General features: G+C 41.8%; 2 protein-coding genes across 2 annotated transcripts; one reads left to right on the plus strand and one right to left on the minus strand.

Annotated features, from left to right (window-relative positions):
* On the plus strand, positions 2,551-5,328 carry LOC8068099 (GDSL esterase/lipase At1g28600). The gene is made up of 5 exons (XM_002442307.2): positions 2,551-2,811; positions 3,885-4,079; positions 4,204-4,352; positions 4,447-4,723; positions 5,042-5,328. Exons 1-5 carry the CDS (start codon positions 2,556-2,558, stop codon positions 5,248-5,250), a joined length of 1,086 nt encoding a protein of 361 aa, XP_002442352.1. The 5' UTR covers positions 2,551-2,555; the 3' UTR covers positions 5,251-5,328.
* Positions 6,098-12,416, minus strand: LOC8068100 (putative pectinesterase 11). Its single transcript, XM_002443346.2, has 6 exons — positions 12,016-12,416; positions 10,416-10,568; positions 7,885-8,044; positions 7,582-7,776; positions 6,527-6,768; positions 6,098-6,395 (listed from the first exon to the last, which is right to left on the minus strand). The coding sequence occupies exons 1-6, from the start codon at positions 12,375-12,377 to the stop codon at positions 6,227-6,229; spliced, it is 1,281 nt and encodes a 426-aa protein (XP_002443391.2). The 5' UTR covers positions 12,378-12,416; the 3' UTR covers positions 6,098-6,226.

Raw genomic sequence — 18,153 nt, forward strand, 5'->3', positions numbered from 1 at the left:
ATTTGGGGACTTCAAATTATAATTTGAGAGGGCATGGAAAATGGGGGTCAATATAGGAGGTGGGCTAGAGTGGATTTTTTTAGACCAAGTCCCTAAATTTAAATTAGGGGCCTATTTAGGAGGTGGGTTGGAGTTGCTCTAAGAAATTTGTCTCCCAACGCTTATATGTTTTGGCTCTTCATTTAGTCAGTCTGATCTACCGCATGCCCAAGGAGACGTCACCACACACCTTATTAGGTACCACGGCTACAATTAGCACAAGCTAACCCATAAAGTAAGGTTAGGCTTGAACAAAATAGGCCTAACCTGGCCCGTGGACCCGCCCAAACCCGCTGAGTTTTGGCCCGATAAGACCTGAGCACAGATCTGCTACCATAGGGTCATATGGGGCATACAAGGATCCAAAAAGAGCCATGTCGTCACTTTCCTTAGCTTGCACCCACATGGGATTCGAGCATCGAATGGTGGCAAGGATGCAAGACCCATTAGGAGAAGGAGGCGGCTTGCATTCTATAGCCCTGATAGTAGAAAAATATGCTCCAAATTTTTACAGATTAGATTACTCAAATCATGATCTCCTTATATATATATATGTCCATTAAATGTTGAAAGAGCATCTAGGCCCCTAGTGATTTCGGTGATTATTGACATTATTGATTACTATGACTAACGTGTGTTTTGCAGAGGCAAAGTCATAGGTAAGGTCATGGTATATAGGTACTCGATGGACAGGGACGTACATGCCTACTTAATAGTGGAAATCGTTTCGGTTTTCAAAGGAGGGATGGACATCGTCAAGACAAGACTAGGTCTAAGTGCCATATGGTGAAGAAGGGCACTTAGAGTAGTTTAGGACTTTGTTCTTCTTTTGACCGTACTATTAAGAGGGGCTTTGATCTAGTAGCTTGACTTAGGCAAGGCTTTAGGTTTAGGTGTGGTGCACACTTGGTAAACCTAGCACTAGGCAGCTCAGAGATAGTCCTTAGATCGAGAGGAACAAACTTCGTGTTGGAGCGTTCACGTTTCGATGAAGTTTGGGTGCCCAAAGGGGCACCGGACGCTGCACCGGACGCTCTGTGAGTGCGTCCGGTGAGGTCCTTAGCCGTTGGAACAGTTTGGTGCTTAGGGTTAGGCACCGGACGCTGGCACCGGACGCAACGGGCAGCGTCCGGTCCCTTACCCAGGGAGCTTGCAAAGTTCCCCTGAGCACCGGACGCTAGCACCGGACGCACCGGGTAGCGTCCGGTCCCATGCGCAGGGAGCATGTAATTTTTCCCTTTGCACCGGACGGTGCACCGGACGCTGAGAGTTGGCGTCCGGTGACCTGTCAGAGTGAAGTACAGTTAGCCGTTATGCAGCACCGGACGCTCGGTGCAGTGCGTCCGGTGCAACATAATGTGCGTCCGGTGACCCCGTTTTCAGTGGAAAACGGTTGGCTGACCTTTGGACTTCGTGGATAGTATTTATACTTCTCCACCTCGTCCATGAGAGCTCTCTTGCCCATTTGAACATCAGAGAAACTTGTTGTGGAGCAAGAGAGTTGCAAGAGCCTAGAGAGGATTGAGATTGGAGTGATTTCTTGAGAGAATCCTTCTCTAGTGAGTTCCAAGAGTCAAGTGTGCATCCACCACTCTCTAGTGTCTTGTTTGGGTCAAGTGAGAGTTCTTTGCTTGTTACTCTTGGTGATCGCCATCACCTAGACGGTTCGGTGGTGATTGGAGGCACGAAGACCACCCGGAGTTCTTGTGGGTGGCTCGTGTCAAGCTTGTGAGCGGTTTTGGGCGATTCACCGCGACGGAGTGTCGAAGAATCAGCCCGTAGAGAGCACTTGGTCCTTGCGCGGACCAAGGGGGAGCAAGACCCTTGCGCGGGTGCTCCAACGAGGACTAGTGGAGAGTGGCGACTCTCCGATACCTCGGCAAAACATCGCCGAGCACCTTCTTCCACTACTCCTTTACTTTCTAGCATTTACTTTGTGTTTTTACATTCTTAGAATTGCCATGCTAGAATAGGATTGGAACTAGGTTGCAAAACTTTTTATCCGGTAGCTCTCTAAGTCACACTAGGCACAAGGGGTTGAATTGGAGCTTATAGGTTGCTTAAATTTTTAGAGAAGCCCAATTCACCCCCCTCTTGGGCATCTTGATCCTTTCAAATGTGAACAATAATTATATTATTCCTACTCCAATTTTTCCATATCTTCACAAGGAATGGTTGACTGTTAGAGATATATTCTCTCCATTCTAAATTCTAAGTTGCTTTGACTTTTTTGGTGCATCTATTTTGCTATGTATCTAGACATATTTATATATCTAGATGCATAGATGCACCAATAAAAGTCAAAGCCACATATAATTTAGAATGGAGTGAGTGCCATTACTCAAGAAACAGTATGCACCTAGAGATATACCACTCCTAAAAAACAGTGGGCTCCTAGAGATATACCACCATTTAAAAAAACACTAGACTGCTACCACTACCAAAATTTGCTATAAATATTGGTCAAAGCAAGTCTCATTAGTAGCACATGCAAAGAGAGCTAGCGGTGCTTGAAGATGAGCAGCCATGTTTCCATCTCAGTGGTTGTCATCGTCCTTGTCCCTGTTGTCCTCCTGCTCAATTCCCATGTAGGGTTGTGCAGCTGCTACAAGCGCATCTTCAGTTTTGGCGATGATAGTATGGATACTGGCAATTTTGTGCATTTGATTGGGAAGAATGCATCTAAGTACAAGGAAGCCCCCTATGGCAATACATTTTTTAGGCACCCAACTGGCCGCATGTCCGATGGCCGTGTCCTCATTGATTTCTATGGTGCGTATATTCCTTTTTCACTAAATCCTTTTTTTTGGTTAAAGCTAACCACTCGAGCAGATCCAAGCCTCTCAACACTTGACTTTTTTTTGAAGAAACATATACATACTTAGAAATTTTAGATTAGTAAATCTATTCTGAATTTGTGTTGAGGAACTCCCTCTGACCTTCTCCAACTTTAGTTACAGCTCTAGCAACCTCCTTCCCTAGAATGTAGTTAGGATAAGGGTTGAGAGATTGTAGTTAGGCCTCTAACGATCTTATTAATCACTTATTACTCCTTCCAGTCAACATTAAAATTTAGGGCAACAAAAATAGTCTAAAATTAGTTCATTTATCCAATCCTAAATGTTAGTTGATGTTGAGTAGATGATGTGGTATTAAGGGGCCGTTATGCTCAAAACTAAGTTTGCCACAGTTTTTGTTTTCCCTAAGACTAGTAAGGTTAATCCTGCAACCCTTTTGTGGCAGGAAAAATATCAACTTATTAACCTTAGGCAAAATTAGGGAAGAAAATCTAGTCTATGTCAACTGGGACAATTGACTAACAAAGTCTTGGCAGCAACTAAATACTGCTAAAGAAAAGTGTGTCTACTGGCTACCTAAAGTTATTCATGGCAACCTCAGGCAGTTAGGCTACAATCTAAATAGGTCCTAAACTAATCCATCGGAAGGATGGTATGATGGTTGGCAACGGCTGGTGATAGGCTAAGGATTATGGCCAAATAGGGAGAGTCGGAGTGGGCTCACATCAAAATGAGAGATTAGTATGGTGAGATGAGTAGCTAGTGAGAGTTGTTTGAGACAGGAGAAAGAGGATGGGTGAGGGACCTAGCAAACTAGCAATAATGGTGTGGTAGGTTCAGGTCTGAGAGAAACTAGAGAAAATAAGAGATGGGGACAAAAACATATATAGGTAATTGGATCTCAATCCAAGGGCTAGAAAATTCAAGTGCAGGGTGGCCCCAAAACACTCATCCATTTGCTAGTAGAAATTAAAACTACTCCTTTTCTTTCTGGAAAAACTTTTGGTTTTATTCACCATTTGTTTAATGCCATATATATTATAACAGCGCAAGCACTGAAGCTGCCATTGATACCACCAATTTTACCTAAGAAGGACTCTGGACATTTTCCACACGGTGCCAACTTTGCTGTGTTTGGTGCCACGGCACGTGAGCAACTCTTCTACTCAGGCAGCCCCTGGTGTCTAGGCACACAAATGGGATGGTTCCATAATATGGTGGATCGTATAGCTCCTAGAGACGGTAACAACAGCATACAACAATCCAATCCTAAGACATTCATAATGAATTCATGCACGATGTGTAGAATATGCTTACTGATCAACTCATGCATCCATTTCATGATTGTTTTCCCTATATATATCAGCTGCCAAGAAGCAATTTCTAAGTGATTCTCTTGTCGTGATGGGTGGAATTGGTGGCAATGACTACTACTCATATTTCATCGCCGGTAAACCTAGCAAGGATGGAAATATCATTCCAGATGTCATCGCATACATAGAACATTTCATCGAGGTGCTTGCACGTACACCAATATATGCATCCTCTTTCTTATAACCAATTCATTTGTATATATGTCACATGCTTATCTGTATATGCATGCACACAGGAGCTTATTTGCAGTACAGGTGCGAAAGCGTTCCTGATCCCCAATAACTTCCCCATTGGTTGCTTCGCATCATACCTAAGTAGGTTCCATAGTGACAACCCTGAGGACTATGATGAGCATGGGTGCCTTAGGTGGTTCAACGAGTTCTCGCAGACGCACAATGAACAACTTTATTCTGCCATCGGACGGATCAACATCACTTACCCTGATGTGAAGCTAATATATGCTGACTACTACAATGCCACCATGGAATTCATCAAGAACCCCGGCAGATTTGGTGAGTATTTACTAGCTTGTGTTCTACATGTAGCCTAGCCCCCACACTCAACTCCTAGTCAAGCCTAGCCCCAAACTCAACTCCTAGTCAAGCCTAGTTTGAAGACAAGAAAATTGCATGTGGATAAATTATTCTCACTAGAATTTTATTATATTTATATGTTCATATATATGTCTAATGCAGATTCTAACGTAGACCAATGCACTTTAGAGTTTATAATATCCTTTTGCTACAATGAATCGAACATCATTGATGTTATGTATGTATCTGATTGATAATTAATGATGTTCATACATGTTGCTTGTGTTGTCTTTGCAGGTATTGGTAATCCTCTAGTCGCATGTTGTGGCGGTGATGGACCATACCACACCAGCATGGAGTGCAATGGCACGGCAAAACTTTGGGGTGACCCACACCACTTTGCCAATTGGGATGGCATGCACATGACAGAGAAGGCATACAACATCATCGTGGAAGGGGTGCTAAATGGACCATTTGCTGATCCTCCATTTCCACGGAGTTGCTAGGATTAGCTAGACTTGGAATTCCTTGCAACATGTATCCAACTATTTTATAATAATTGTAGTGTTTTGTCTTTGCACTTCTTCAAGGAAGACGTATCTATTCAAAATTGTTACAAGAATGCACACCCAAAGTTATAATTTAAGTTCAAATTTATTGTCTAAGATAGTAAATGAAACACCACCTATTAGAAATGAAGAATTGCAAGCCTCTTGTCTCTAATAACTTGCACGCCTCAATCATCTATTCCTTGAGTCCCATGAAGAAAACTTCCTCAGACAATTGTGGCATGATGAGAAGTAGGTGGCTAGGAGGATATAACTAGATAGGAGAGGGTGCAGTGTGGAAAGCCGTATAGAAATGCACTAGCTTTTTGTAAAGTAGACAAAAAGTTAAAATTTCATTTTCTTTGGGTTGAAATAGTTTGGAGAATTCATTGCACTTCTTCTATTTTTAAATAATTATATGGATATATGATACTATGAATAAGTAGGACATCACAAAGTTAATAAATGCCATCCATCATCAACCAACATAGTATATTTACTGTTTGCAAAGTCAATTGGATCATGAAGTTATTATTGTTGTGTGTCATTTAATAAATGCATGGTTTGACTTGTCGATGTGGTGAGGGCAGGTCTGCTCCATTATTTCCTCAAATTTAGGGCGGGTGTGCCCATGTTTCTAACAACAACAAATTCCCGACCATTGGGCTTCTTGTCTCTTTCTCTTGGGTGAGTCGGTGTTGTTGTTGTCACTGTTGCACTATTGTACATAACTCCAAATGCTGTATCGCTATAGCTAAAATTGTCACAACCTGAGCTAGTATATAGATTGTTCACGAATCTCGTGTGTTCCTTTTTTTTATTAATTAATGACTGTCATCCTCGTCCACGCCAACCAAAGATGGGAAAGTATCTTTACAACTTTACCGATCACAAAGGTTTACTAAGAAGTTCAATTGACTGATGAAGTGATTATTTATATATGACGACTGTGCCACAATAAGTTTCTACTGCGGCGGACGAAGCCAATCTTTGCCATCCACCCAAGCATTGGTGAGGAAGGGCTCAGCTTCCTTTCGAGAGAGGTTGTTGTGCGCCCACTTGACCCGGCCTTGTGTTCTGGATCCCTGGCCGTAGCACTGAAACTGGCCAAAGAACGCCGGCCAAAGCCAAGCCCACAACAGGTATGCACGTCGGTCAGATACGTCAGAATATGAAAAGTACATGCATATCTACACCTCGATCGATTAGGGTATAATAAAACTCGTCGACGTACTTGTTATTCGCTTCGTCCTCCCAATTGCTCCAGCCCATAGGCGCCACCGCGTTAGACATGTCGCATTGCGCAAAAACGACCCGGGCGTAAGGGCCCCATGGCCGGCCTAGGATAGCCGTGGCGACCCCGGTGCCGGTCAACTCGCACCTGTAAAAACTGAAACCGGTGTTCTCTGATTCCGTGCACCGCCGCTGCGCCGTGAAGGCTCCGCCGACGTGCGAGGTGGAGTGCAGGTGGCACCTCTAAGCAAACAGCGTGCAACAGACATATCAGATGTTGTGTAGAAAGTGCGAGTTAATTATTGTTTCCCAATAAATACGCGTCAATGATGAAATGAAACCCTATTCTTCTTATTACTTATATTACTACTATAATCGCTATTAACAATAATAACCATTAGACATGTTCTGTATTTTTTAAAAAAAATATTTACCTCTCACTTTATTAAAAAAATATTTAAAGTAAATTCCTAAATCTTAAACTGAATTACCCATTGCATTATGTAAAATAATCTAAAGTAAACCTAGTCTCCATCAAAATTATCCACATAAGCTATTACAAAAGTAACTCTAGAATTTTGATCTTAACTACTCATAGCTACTATTATCAAAGATAACATAAATAAACCCCTAATTTAAATTACCTACACATGTCATTATAGGGGGGAAAAAGCTCAAAATGCTTCAAGGTGCTTTTTTCATTGGGGAGAAAGTAACTCAAGATAACTTGCATGACATGTACAACTATCCAAATTATATTCTCGCATATGCACCAAGTGATGGTCATGTGGATTTCCAAGCCAAATATATATGGTTGAATCCAAGGATTCAATTGAAGACATTCTTTTCTATACGTGAAGGTGCAATGCAAAGGTGAAAAGTACTAATTGGGATGTAAAAGTATATATAATAATTGGTAACTAATCCAAAGCAGGACTATGTAATTATTCTATTAGACTATAAACACATGGAAGCACGATACAAATGGGGAAAATATGAGTGCGGTTAGAGAAGTATATAAAGTAATTTTAAGCCTATTGAAAAGTCCATGCATACCTCAAAAAAAGCCTTTCCTGTGCCAAATATAAAATCGGTGGCGCCTTGTATATAGCATCCACGGTAATAGTGCCGCCCCGTTGCATCGAGAAGGGTATCCTGAAATGATATGAATCGACAGTCGTAGAAAGCTGCTTTGTCTCCCTCAATTTTTGCAGCAACCGCCGGGCCTTTACCCTCCCTCCCGTACGGGTTCTGCATGCACACGTGCGGCAATAATCGACTCACTTAGTATCTAATTAAGTATCTCTCTCTATATATATACTAAATACAGGAAGGAGTAATATGATTTAATAAAAACACCTGGAATGTTAAGTTTGCGGCGACGAAGTCAGTTGCTAGCACATGGAGGGCAAACTCCGACTGGTGCTTCTTGTCCCAGGGTCCACTCCATTGTATGATGGTCGAGGTGGCGCTCCTGCCTATCAGAGAGACTCCAGGCTTGTTCACCACGACCTTCTCCCTGCACAAATGCCGTCATAAGGGTAGGAATCTAGGTTATTGGTGAGAATCAATCTGGATTTATTAAGGGTAGAATATTCTAGAGGGGGTTGTGATCTTGCATATGAGATTCTTCACTCTTTGAGTAGAAATAAAGGTGGCAGAAAGTACTACTGGCTGATTTGTTGTGAGAGAAAAACACTGCTGAATGGACGGCAGATTCGGCTGATAAGCTCAAGCGAACAAATATTTTTGGAAGAAGTGTTGCTATGGAAAAACTTCCCTAAGCAATGGGTTGATTTGATAATGGTTGTTGGGGGTTAAAGATCAATTATCATAAGAGTGAAGTTCTTCTGTTTGGGTACTCCCAGGCTGATAAAGAAAGAATGGCTAATATGCTAAACTGTAAGTTAGGGGAATTTCCAGTTAAATACTTGGGAATCCCAATTTCCAACAAGGTATTGAGAGTAGGGGCATGCCAGGGTATTATCAATAGAATGTTCAAGAGGTTAGATCCCTGGAAGGGTAAATTCATGACATCAGGCCGGGGGCAAATTGATTTTGACTAATTCTTGTCTGAGTAATCTCTCTATGTACGCGATAGGTTTATATATGCTTCCTAAAGGGGTTCATGGGAAGATGGACTCAAACAGGTCCAAATTTTTCTGGCAGGGGCTGGGGACGATTTTAAATACCATATGTCTAAGTGGATTTCAATATGTAAACCCAAGATCCATGGGGGGCTGGGTTGGGTATCATTAACACTTACCTTATGAACCAATGCTTGATCACTAAATGGATCTAGAAAATTGAAAAGGGTTCTAATGAGCTTTGGTGCAGATTAGTGAAGGCTAAATATTTAAAAAGAAACAATTTTCATGGGTCTTCAAAACAGGGCATGCACTTCACAATTCTAGAATAGCATGCATAAGGTGAAGAAGCACCCGTCCACTGGGGGTTGAATATAAGGTGCATATGGGGAACTCTGTTTGTGGCATGACACTTGGCTTGATGGCTCTGAAGATCCAATATAGGCTGGTGTTGAAATATGCCAGAATTCTGACGCAAAAGTCTGTGACCTATGGGGACTGGGATATTCCTCTTAGGAGAAATTTATATGGAGCAGTTTTAGATTAGTGGTGGGACTTGCAGGATGCTTTACAGGTTGTGGGGTTGGATAGGCGTGGAAATGATGAGGTTAATTGGGTCTTGGATAAATCTATGATTTTTTCAACAAGATCTTTATATGATTGTCTTACCCCCGGGGGGGGGGGGGGGGGAGGGGGTGTTGTTAGGGCTAAACTACATGATATTTTGTGGAGATGCAAGATTCCTTTAAAAATTAAAGTCTTCTTGTGGCAGATTTTCCATAAAATTTGCAAACTGCCTTAGCTTTGTCAAAGAGAGGTTGGCATGGGGTGCCTTTGTGTTGTGTGTGCAACAAAGTGGAGACAATCAACCATATCTTTGAGTGTGTTTTTGCGCAATATGTCCGGTGCTGTATTAGAGAGGCGCTTGGTCTTTAGGGGTTCCCAATTTCAGTCCAGGATCTTCTTTCTCGGTGATTACCTAGGAGGTTAGGGCTATCAAAATGTCTTTGCCTAACTTTTTTTGCCGGAAGAGCTTGGGCTTTATGGAACAACATAAATAAAATGACTATTCAGAAGCGTTTCCCTAACAGCCCAGATGCAGTGCTTCATATGGTTTCTAATTTTGTGCAGATATGGGCAGAGTTGCTCAAGGAGACCGATAGAGCCAAGATGAGGGAGATGGCTTAATCATTGTCTGATTGGATGAACACTAAGGCGTGCTACACAGGCCCTTTCACAGACATCATCGTAGTTATGTATTTTCAGTTTCGTGTTGCTTGTTGTTATCCTGATGTACGTAACTACGTATTCGGTTGCTGAGCTCTGTGTTTTGTAGTTGGTTTTCCTATCAAACTCGCTCCAGGTTAGGAGTTTAAGTGTGTGTGTGTCATCTTTTAAACTGGTTTTCCCAGTCTATAAGAACCTGTTATTGGCTTTCTTAAAAGTCGAGTAAAAACAAGTGCCGTTATCAGGCGTTTCTCCTTGCTACATAGTGCCGTCCGTCTCTGACAATATTTACAATGTCTGATCTATCTGTATGTCTTATATTTTTCTTACCGTACCACAACAATATATAGTTGCTATTGCAGTTTTTTAGAAAGGACGACAGCAAAAGCTTTGCTGCAGATTTTATCAGACGATAGAAAAAGAAAAAAAGGAGAGGAATTGCAAGCATATACAAGCAGCTACTCGCTTACTATGACTACTACAACCCGGTGGACAGGCACTGCAAACTGTACACGAAAAAAGACTACTGCAGTTTGTGAATGAAATACACTAATGATAAATGATGACTGTACTTACGTGTATATCCCGGGATTGACGTTGATCCTGGCGATAGTCGCGCTGGTGGAGTTGTTTGCGCGGGCAGGAATAGCGTTGATCGCCTCCTGTATGGTTCTGTAATGACCCCTGCCTGCCTGGTCTACCGTGACGATAACAGGCCGAGGCGAGCTGCTGCCATTGTAATAAAACAAAAAAGATCTCCAGTAAAAATATATTCTGGTTTTATTTGTCTGAATTCATATTATGCATGCAGTTAGTTCCCTAAAGTTCTTTATATTCTGGTTTTGTCTGAATTCAGATTATGCATATGCAGTTCCATAATAAAGTTCTTTGAGTAAAATACACCGGCGGCCCTTTAACTTGTCAGCCTGTGCCACTTTGGTCCATAAACTTGCAAACCCAAAAAAGTGACCCCTGAACTTGTCCGCCTGTGCCACTTTGGTCCATAAACTTGCAAACGCAAAATAGTGGCCCCTGAACTTGTCGGCCTGTGCCACTTTGGTCCATGAGCGTGTAAAGGCTCTTTCAACGTGTCAACAAATGTTTGTTTATTTCATAACTAATTATTAGTGAAATGCTAAATTCATGAAATGTTTTGTGTAGCCTCTTCATGATGTACTCTGCCTAGAAAAAATATGAAACCTAGAAAACGAATATTTTTTGCTTGTTTTAAAATTATCTCTTTTAATTAATAAATGCAACTTTTATGATTTTTTGTAGGCCAAAATAAATATTGAAAAATTATGAAAATTGATTTATAGATGTTTTATAATGATATCATCCTGTACAAAACATTTAAATAAAACTATCTCAAACAACAAAATGGAGTACACCATTAGAAAGAGCTCATCGAGGCGATTAAAATTGATATATTATTTGATATATTTGACGCTACAAATAAAAATATATCAATTTAGTAAATTAAAAAAAGAAGTGCTGACATCATTGCTGACGTCAGCACCATAAACGGTGCCATGCATGGCCTACCAGAGGCAGCCACGTGGCAGAATAGTGCCATGCAGTCGGTGTTATTTTAGTATTTGCATGTTCATGGACCAAAGTGACACAGGTGGATAAGTTCAGAGGGCATTTTTTCGCGTTTCCAAGTTCATGGACCAAAGTGGCACAGGCCGACAAGTTAAAGGGCCGCCGGTGTATTTTACTCAAGTTCTTTCCTATATATATGCCTACATTTTATGCATGGGTTCTATTGGCAAAAAAAGGGGGGGAAGGAGGGAGGATGCCTGAGGACTGGGGCTATGCAGGCACTGTTACGCCAGTCTCAATGAAGGTTTCATGACTCGATCATATTCTAAAACACTAGTATTTAAAATGTTGGACATATCTATATTTTCGTTGATAAAAAACAAACTCAAGAAAAGGAGGAGGTTACGTCTTCCCCATCGTAAATCTCACATAAAACTCTTTCACTAATCTTAAGTGACATTGGTGTAATTTCTTAAAAATTAATGAGTATTGATATCATCATGACACTTAAAAGTATATTAATACAAATATTTACTCCTATGATTCTAACCTGTGCGAGAGCACGAGTTGATGGACTAGTGATAACTAACAGTGGTATGGGCACAAATTATTCAAACAATCCACTACGCACCTTATGCGCAGCTGACGTGCTCCACGCGCAGCAGGTTGGTGGTGCCGGGGCCGACGACGGAGACGCAGTCGTCGTCCCCGGTCTGGATGCTGGTCCGGGTGACCTGAAGCATCATCCTGCTGGAGCATGGGGCCAGTGAAGAAGGCTGCACGGCTGAGCAGGAAGAAGTACACGGTCGCCGGCGCCTGTGACCGGCGGCAAGCGGCGGACCAGGCACTGGCGAACGCGCCGGTCGAGTCCGTCCGGCCGTCAGGCTTTGCTCCGAAATCGGCGACATTGTACGCCGCTTCAGCTGCGCCTGACAAAACGTAGCAAAAGAGCAGCAGCGCTAGGGAATAAGCCTTGTTGATCAAGCGAGCCATGATTTTGATGCATGCATCAAACACTTGGACGTTCTTGTTATTGCAGTCCTGCTGGCGAGCAGTTTCCTCCCCATGCATGCATCCTCCTTTCATTTATAGAGCAGATAGAGCTCAGCTCATCGTGTGAATGAGGCTGGGGGATGGAGTGCGTGCGACGCAAGGGCTTTTGCAAGATTTGCAAAAATATATCGCAACATATGTACGTGTTTAGCAATAATGTGCTATCCTTAGCGTGGATGGCTAGCCGCTAGCCTTCTTTTATATTTAGATTTTTACATTAAGCGTTTTATTTGTTTGATCGTAGTTGCCCCTCTCTCCATTTGGTCTTACTATATGGACCGGTATGAGAATTTATTGTAGTTATCACCGACCATTTCTTTACTTGAAACTGTTGTCGTATACAGACGTACTAGGTTATTCTCCATGGTTATATAATTTTTGTCACCTTCAGTTTTTTGTTGGTAGCAACGTTCACCACTCTCCAAATCTATTGTATTCTTCTTTGCATCTCTTGTGTAAATTTAAAATTTTGTATCATCCTATAACGTTATAACTTCTCTTGTAGATCCGTACGGTTGCCTTTTTACCCAAAACATTCACATATTCATCGCAATGCTACCCATGTTTGTTGTAACCACTGTGACCTCAACAATCATCGGTTGGCTTTGTCATCAGGCCAAAATCCATATGCGCATTCACAAACAAACTGTGGAATTAATCATCGATGACGCTAAAAAAATGATGATCTTAGACCTGCTATCCATGCCATATACCACACTACTTATTAAGTTATTAGACATGATGTGACGGCATGTTCTTTCCACTTGTGTCTCCAAAAAAGAAAAAACTTGAGCGACCTATGCCGCATTGTTCATGTGTTTCTTGCGCATGCACATCATTGAGGAATTGATATACCAATTTCTAGTAAGATATCAAAAAACAATTTCCTTATATTGTGATTTCTCCCTAATATCGGACGCTGGAACATTTTCCTCTCTTGGGTTACCACCATGAAATCTGATGGATTGATCCGTGGTCAATGGAAACAACACATTTTCGTCTGGTTATTTCCTCTTTGTCGACGGCTATGTGTGTTTGGTTGCCTTCTCAAACCTACATAATATATCATGGATAAGTGGACATTCACTAGAATACTGGACAAGGCTGCTAGGGCAGGTTTGATTAAAGGGTTGTTGCAAGATTTTAGAGGAGGTATAGTTTCTTTACAATATGCCGAGGATACTATCCTGTTTTCTAGTGCTGAAACTTCCCATTTAGTGAACTTAAAACATGTAATCATGTGGTTTGAAACAGATATCACGGATGAGAGTCAATTTCTATAAAAGTGAACTGAATGCTATGAATTTAGATGACCCGATGATTCATAGAGCTTCACACATTTTTAGCTGTCCAGTGGGTGATTTTCCACTTAAGTACTTAGGTGTTCCTCTACACTTTCCAAACTTACTAGAGAAGACATTCAGCCGTTGACAAAATTCTGAAAAGATAGCAGGGTGGAGGGCAGTGGCGGATCTAGGGGTATTCTCCGGTATTCCCGGGAATACCCAACTATTTTGGTACACTTTTATATAAATATGTGTATATATTTATATATATAAATGTATAATGCTATAATATATAGTATTTTGCATATTTAAGCTCAAAACATGTAAAAAAAACTAGCATTTCAATTAGAAGTCTATATTCTAGAAAGCAAATATTAGTTTAAAGTTGCTAACTTGCAGTACAATTGACTATATTTTTAACATATAGATTAACTTTGTGGGAGTAGGAATACCCAAATTTAAAATTCTGGCTCCGCCACTAGTGGAGGGGGAAGCTTGCAGCTCGAGCTTTACCGATTAAGACATGCCTGGATTGTAATACCCCTGTGTATCTTCTTTCTTTGTTACGTTTCCCAAATGGTCTATTAAAATCCTCAACTCCCAAATGAGTAATTGTTTATGGATGGGAGATTGTTTCCATGTCTAAAGAGTTGGTGGTTTAGGGATCCCAAACCTTAGAGATCTAAACATTTGCTTGCTAGCTTCTTGGCTGAGAAGATATAAGAATGATAGTAATAAGCTTTGGAAAGAGGTAATGGATCACAGGTATAGGACTAGTAATGTCAATATCAGTCTAATACTGTAGGCACCTCTTCCAAAATGGGGTATAAATGGATCATAGGTAATTGGCTACTAGTAAAGTGAGATTTGGGGAGGATGATTGGATAGGAAACCCTAGCTTGGCTACTCAATATTGGAAATTGTACAGAGTATGAATGAGAGAAATAGATCAGTTGCTAGTCTTTGGGATGGTGTACAGAGTAATATTCAATATTGGAAACTGTACAGAGTAATATTGGAAACTCTAGCTTGGCTATTCAATATTGCTAGATTTGTGGGATGAGGTCTGTCAATTAGCTTCTACAATTAGTTCTAGTGATGAGGAAGACTCCCTAGTATGGCAGTTCACTAGTAATGGAATTTACTCTGTACAGAAATAGTGTGTCAATACTATTTAGCATCCAAAATGCAGCAGAAGTATTCTTGGAGAAGTATGGATATGCTTCTCTTCAGGGTAGCTGCGATGGTTCAAAAAATGGGAGATAATGTGCCAAGAGGAGAAGAAAGCTATTCTACAAATAAAGGTTGCTCAGATCAAGGAAGCTGCTGCCCAATTGCTGTCGTTGCCGAAATAGAAGCCAAGACTTATCAGGCGTGGAGTCACTCGGGAGGAATGCTGGACACCAAGGTCAAGATCCTGATGATCTGATGATGGTGCCTAAAAAAGATGGAGGGAGTTCTATTTTTCCTTTTGCTTTAGTCGTTTTTTATTTTTATTTTTTGACAAGTCCTTTTGCTTTAGTCGTTGTAGTCGTTCTTGCCATCAGTTTTAGCTTTCTGAAAAGTCGTATGGAGGTTCCGAGATTGGCAAGTTTGATGTAAGTGAACAGATGGTTTCCCCATCTGCTGCACTGTAAACTGATATGCTGTCTTTTGGCAATGGTTAAAAGGTGAGGGCTTGGCCTTAGAATTCTAAAACAAAACATGGATAAGTGGAAGTTGCTGACTTGAACTGTTCGCTAGGTGGAAGAGAGGATATGTGAGTATGTGACAGTTAAAGGCATAACCAGAGGCTCCCATGGGTCATGACTCATGAGTTAAGGAATGAAAAAAATTCAACCAAAAAGAAAGGCAAGGAGGATGTGATAGTCTACGAAGTAACCAGAGGTGCGTGGAAGGAGGGCCTGTATCCTGATTGGACCGATTAAAAATAAAAAGGCTACTCGAAATTATATGGGTATAGTAGAAGTTCGAAAGGATTTCATGCATGTATAGTTCAAAAACTCCGGGAAAGACATTTAGATCGGACGGCTAGAAACAATCGCCGGAAAGAAACGTAGTTTTCAGGCACATGAAATTTAGCACTTCCCCTTTTTTTAATGTCCGTGCGAGGTACTGAAAACCATTGCCTTGTTTAGTTCCGAAAAAATTTTGGATTTCAACGATGTACCATTTTCATTTTTATTTGACAAATATTATCCAATCATGGACTAACTAGTCTCAAAAGATAACATTAACAACAACGCCACATTCCACAATAGCATCAACAACACATTCAAGACGAGGGTGAAGCCGGGACGGACATATCTATTGCGGCTCGTCAACGTGGCACTCAACAACGAGCTCTTCTTCGCGGTGGCCAACCACCACATGCTGACGGCGGACACCAGCTACGCGAAGCCGTTCACGGCCGGTACCACGCTGGTCATCTCGCCGGGGCAGACCATGGACATGCTCCTCCTCACCGTGGCCCGCGAGCCCTTCCTCGCTGGCCTACGCCATCGCCGTCGTGCCCTACACCAACACGGTCAGCACATTCGACAATTCAACACCACCTCTAGCGGGCCCTGCTAGGCCTAGTCACTAGGCCCAGCGTGTGTGTGGCAATTTGTGGCCAGAGCATTGTCAGCCAAGGTCTGCAAATTCCCTTTGCGGCAAGTTGCGGTGGCTGGCAGACAGACCTCTGCAGCTCGGCCCATTTGCATTTTGAGTCGGCTATGTATCACCATATCGATAGTAAAAGGTTTGATGTCCTAGCTTAGTGAGGAGGCGAGCATAGTTCATTGCCATTGAAGAAGTCGACCAGAACCTGGTTATCTGTGAGGAATGTGATGCTTCTGATATGAAGCAAGGAAGTGATTGAAGCAACAAGTGCAATACTAGTAGCTTCGGCCATGAGGACTGAGGTAGCTTGGTTTATGTGAGCTTTGGTGAAGGATTTGATATAGTGAGTGGGATCTAGGATGAAGATACCTAGCCCTTGCATTGGACCTGATGTTATCAGGAATAATAGAAGTATCAGAGTAGCTTCTAGCCCCCGAAAGCAGGCTAAGGGAGCTGCAAAAGTTCTGAATGTTGGACAATTCAAGCATGGCGCGGGCATAACACGAAATCCGCTGTTGAAAACAGACCATTTCTTTCTTTGGAAGCGAATATCATTTCTCGTTTTCCAGAGATACCAGAGGGTGGTCATGATTCTCTGGAAATCTGCATCCGAGGTATTCATTCCGATGACAGTGGAGAGGATCTCCTGTACGCCATCCTTTTTTTTACGCCGTCCTATTTAAAGGGGAGCAAAGAGGTGCGCAGGGGGGTTTTGGAAGAAAACCAAAGCAAGATTAAGATCGGAGGGAGACAATGCAGATTTTGGGTCTTATGTATACCCATCCCATCCACTTCTGGGCTAGTTATTTAAGGCCTTGTTTAGTTCATTCTAAAACCCAAAAAAATTCAAAATTTCCCGTCATATCAAATCTTGCGGCATATACATAGAACATTAAATATAGTAAGACGAATCTTTTGAGCCTAGTTAGTCCAGGGTTAGATAATAATTGACAAATAAAAACGAAAGTGTGACAGTACCCAATTTTTTTTTCATATTTCCAAAACCTTGTTTAGATGCCAAAAGTTTTTGAAATTTGATACTGTAGCACTTTTGTTTGCATTTGATAATTATTATCCAATCATAGACCAACTAGACTCAAAAGATTTTGTCTCGTAAATTACAGACAAACTGTGTAATTAGTTTTTTATCTATATTTAATACTCCATGCATGCGTCTAAAGATTTGATGTGATGAAAAATCTTGTAAACTTTTGGAATTTTGGGTGTATCTAAACAAAGTGTCACCGTGTCTGGTCAATTTTTTTGAAACTCTCGCCTTGTTTAATTCCTACCAAAGGCCAGAAACTTTTTAAGATTCTCCGTCACACAGAATCTTACAGCACATGCATGAATCTCGTGGTGGCTAGGCGTGCAGCATCAAATTTGAGGTGGAAAAAGCTCCAAGCAGCTCATATGTAGCAGTAGCCAATATACATGCCTCCGAAAGATATATGGAACACACACACAATGCACATCTTGAAGCTTTTTGCCACACTGCCACTTTCTGTTTGGATGGAGAACACTACCGATCCATCAGCAAAGCAAAGAGCCAAAGATTGGGTTAGCGATGGCAAATACGAGTATGTTTGGTTGGTTGGCTAATCTCCAGCCAGGCTCTGCACCTTCGGACTGTGTTGGTTGCCTGTTGGAGGCCTGAAGCCAGGCTCCAGAAAGCCATCCACCACCCCTTACCAGCTCCAGAAAAACGCAAGGGGTGATCGTTTTCTGGAAGACAGGTTTGGCTAAAGCGCCCGTGTGAATTCCGTCACCGCTCGTCGATGCTCCTCAGCACGCCCAACGAGCTTGGCTGCCGGAGTCCCCTGCTC

This window comes from Sorghum bicolor, chromosome 8 (genome assembly GCF_000003195.3).
Source record: "Sorghum bicolor cultivar BTx623 chromosome 8, Sorghum_bicolor_NCBIv3, whole genome shotgun sequence".
NCBI lineage: Eukaryota > Viridiplantae > Streptophyta > Magnoliopsida > Poales > Poaceae > Sorghum > Sorghum bicolor.

Bases quoted from the DNA above. Each gene is read 5' to 3' on its own strand.
- LOC8068099 (XM_002442307.2), top strand. From the start codon at position 2,556: ATGAGCAGCCATGTTTCCATCTCAGTGGTTGTCATCGTCCTTGTCCCT. The intron at 4,080-4,203 runs GTAACAACAGCA...TATATATATCAG, and splicing joins TCGTATAGCTCCTAGAGACG to CTGCCAAGAAGCAATTTCTA. The intron at 4,353-4,446 runs GTGCTTGCACGT...GCATGCACACAG, and splicing joins ACATAGAACATTTCATCGAG to GAGCTTATTTGCAGTACAGG.
- LOC8068100 (XM_002443346.2), bottom strand. From the start codon at position 12,377: ATGGCTCGCTTGATCAACAAGGCTTATTCCCTAGCGCTGCTGCTCTTT. The intron at 10,569-12,015 runs GTGCGTAGTGGA...TTACAATGGCAG, and splicing joins GCACGTCAGCTGCGCATAAG to CAGCTCGCCTCGGCCTGTTA. The intron at 7,777-7,884 runs GTGTTTTTATTA...GTGTGCATGCAG, and splicing joins CCGCAAACTTAACATTCCAG to AACCCGTACGGGAGGGAGGG.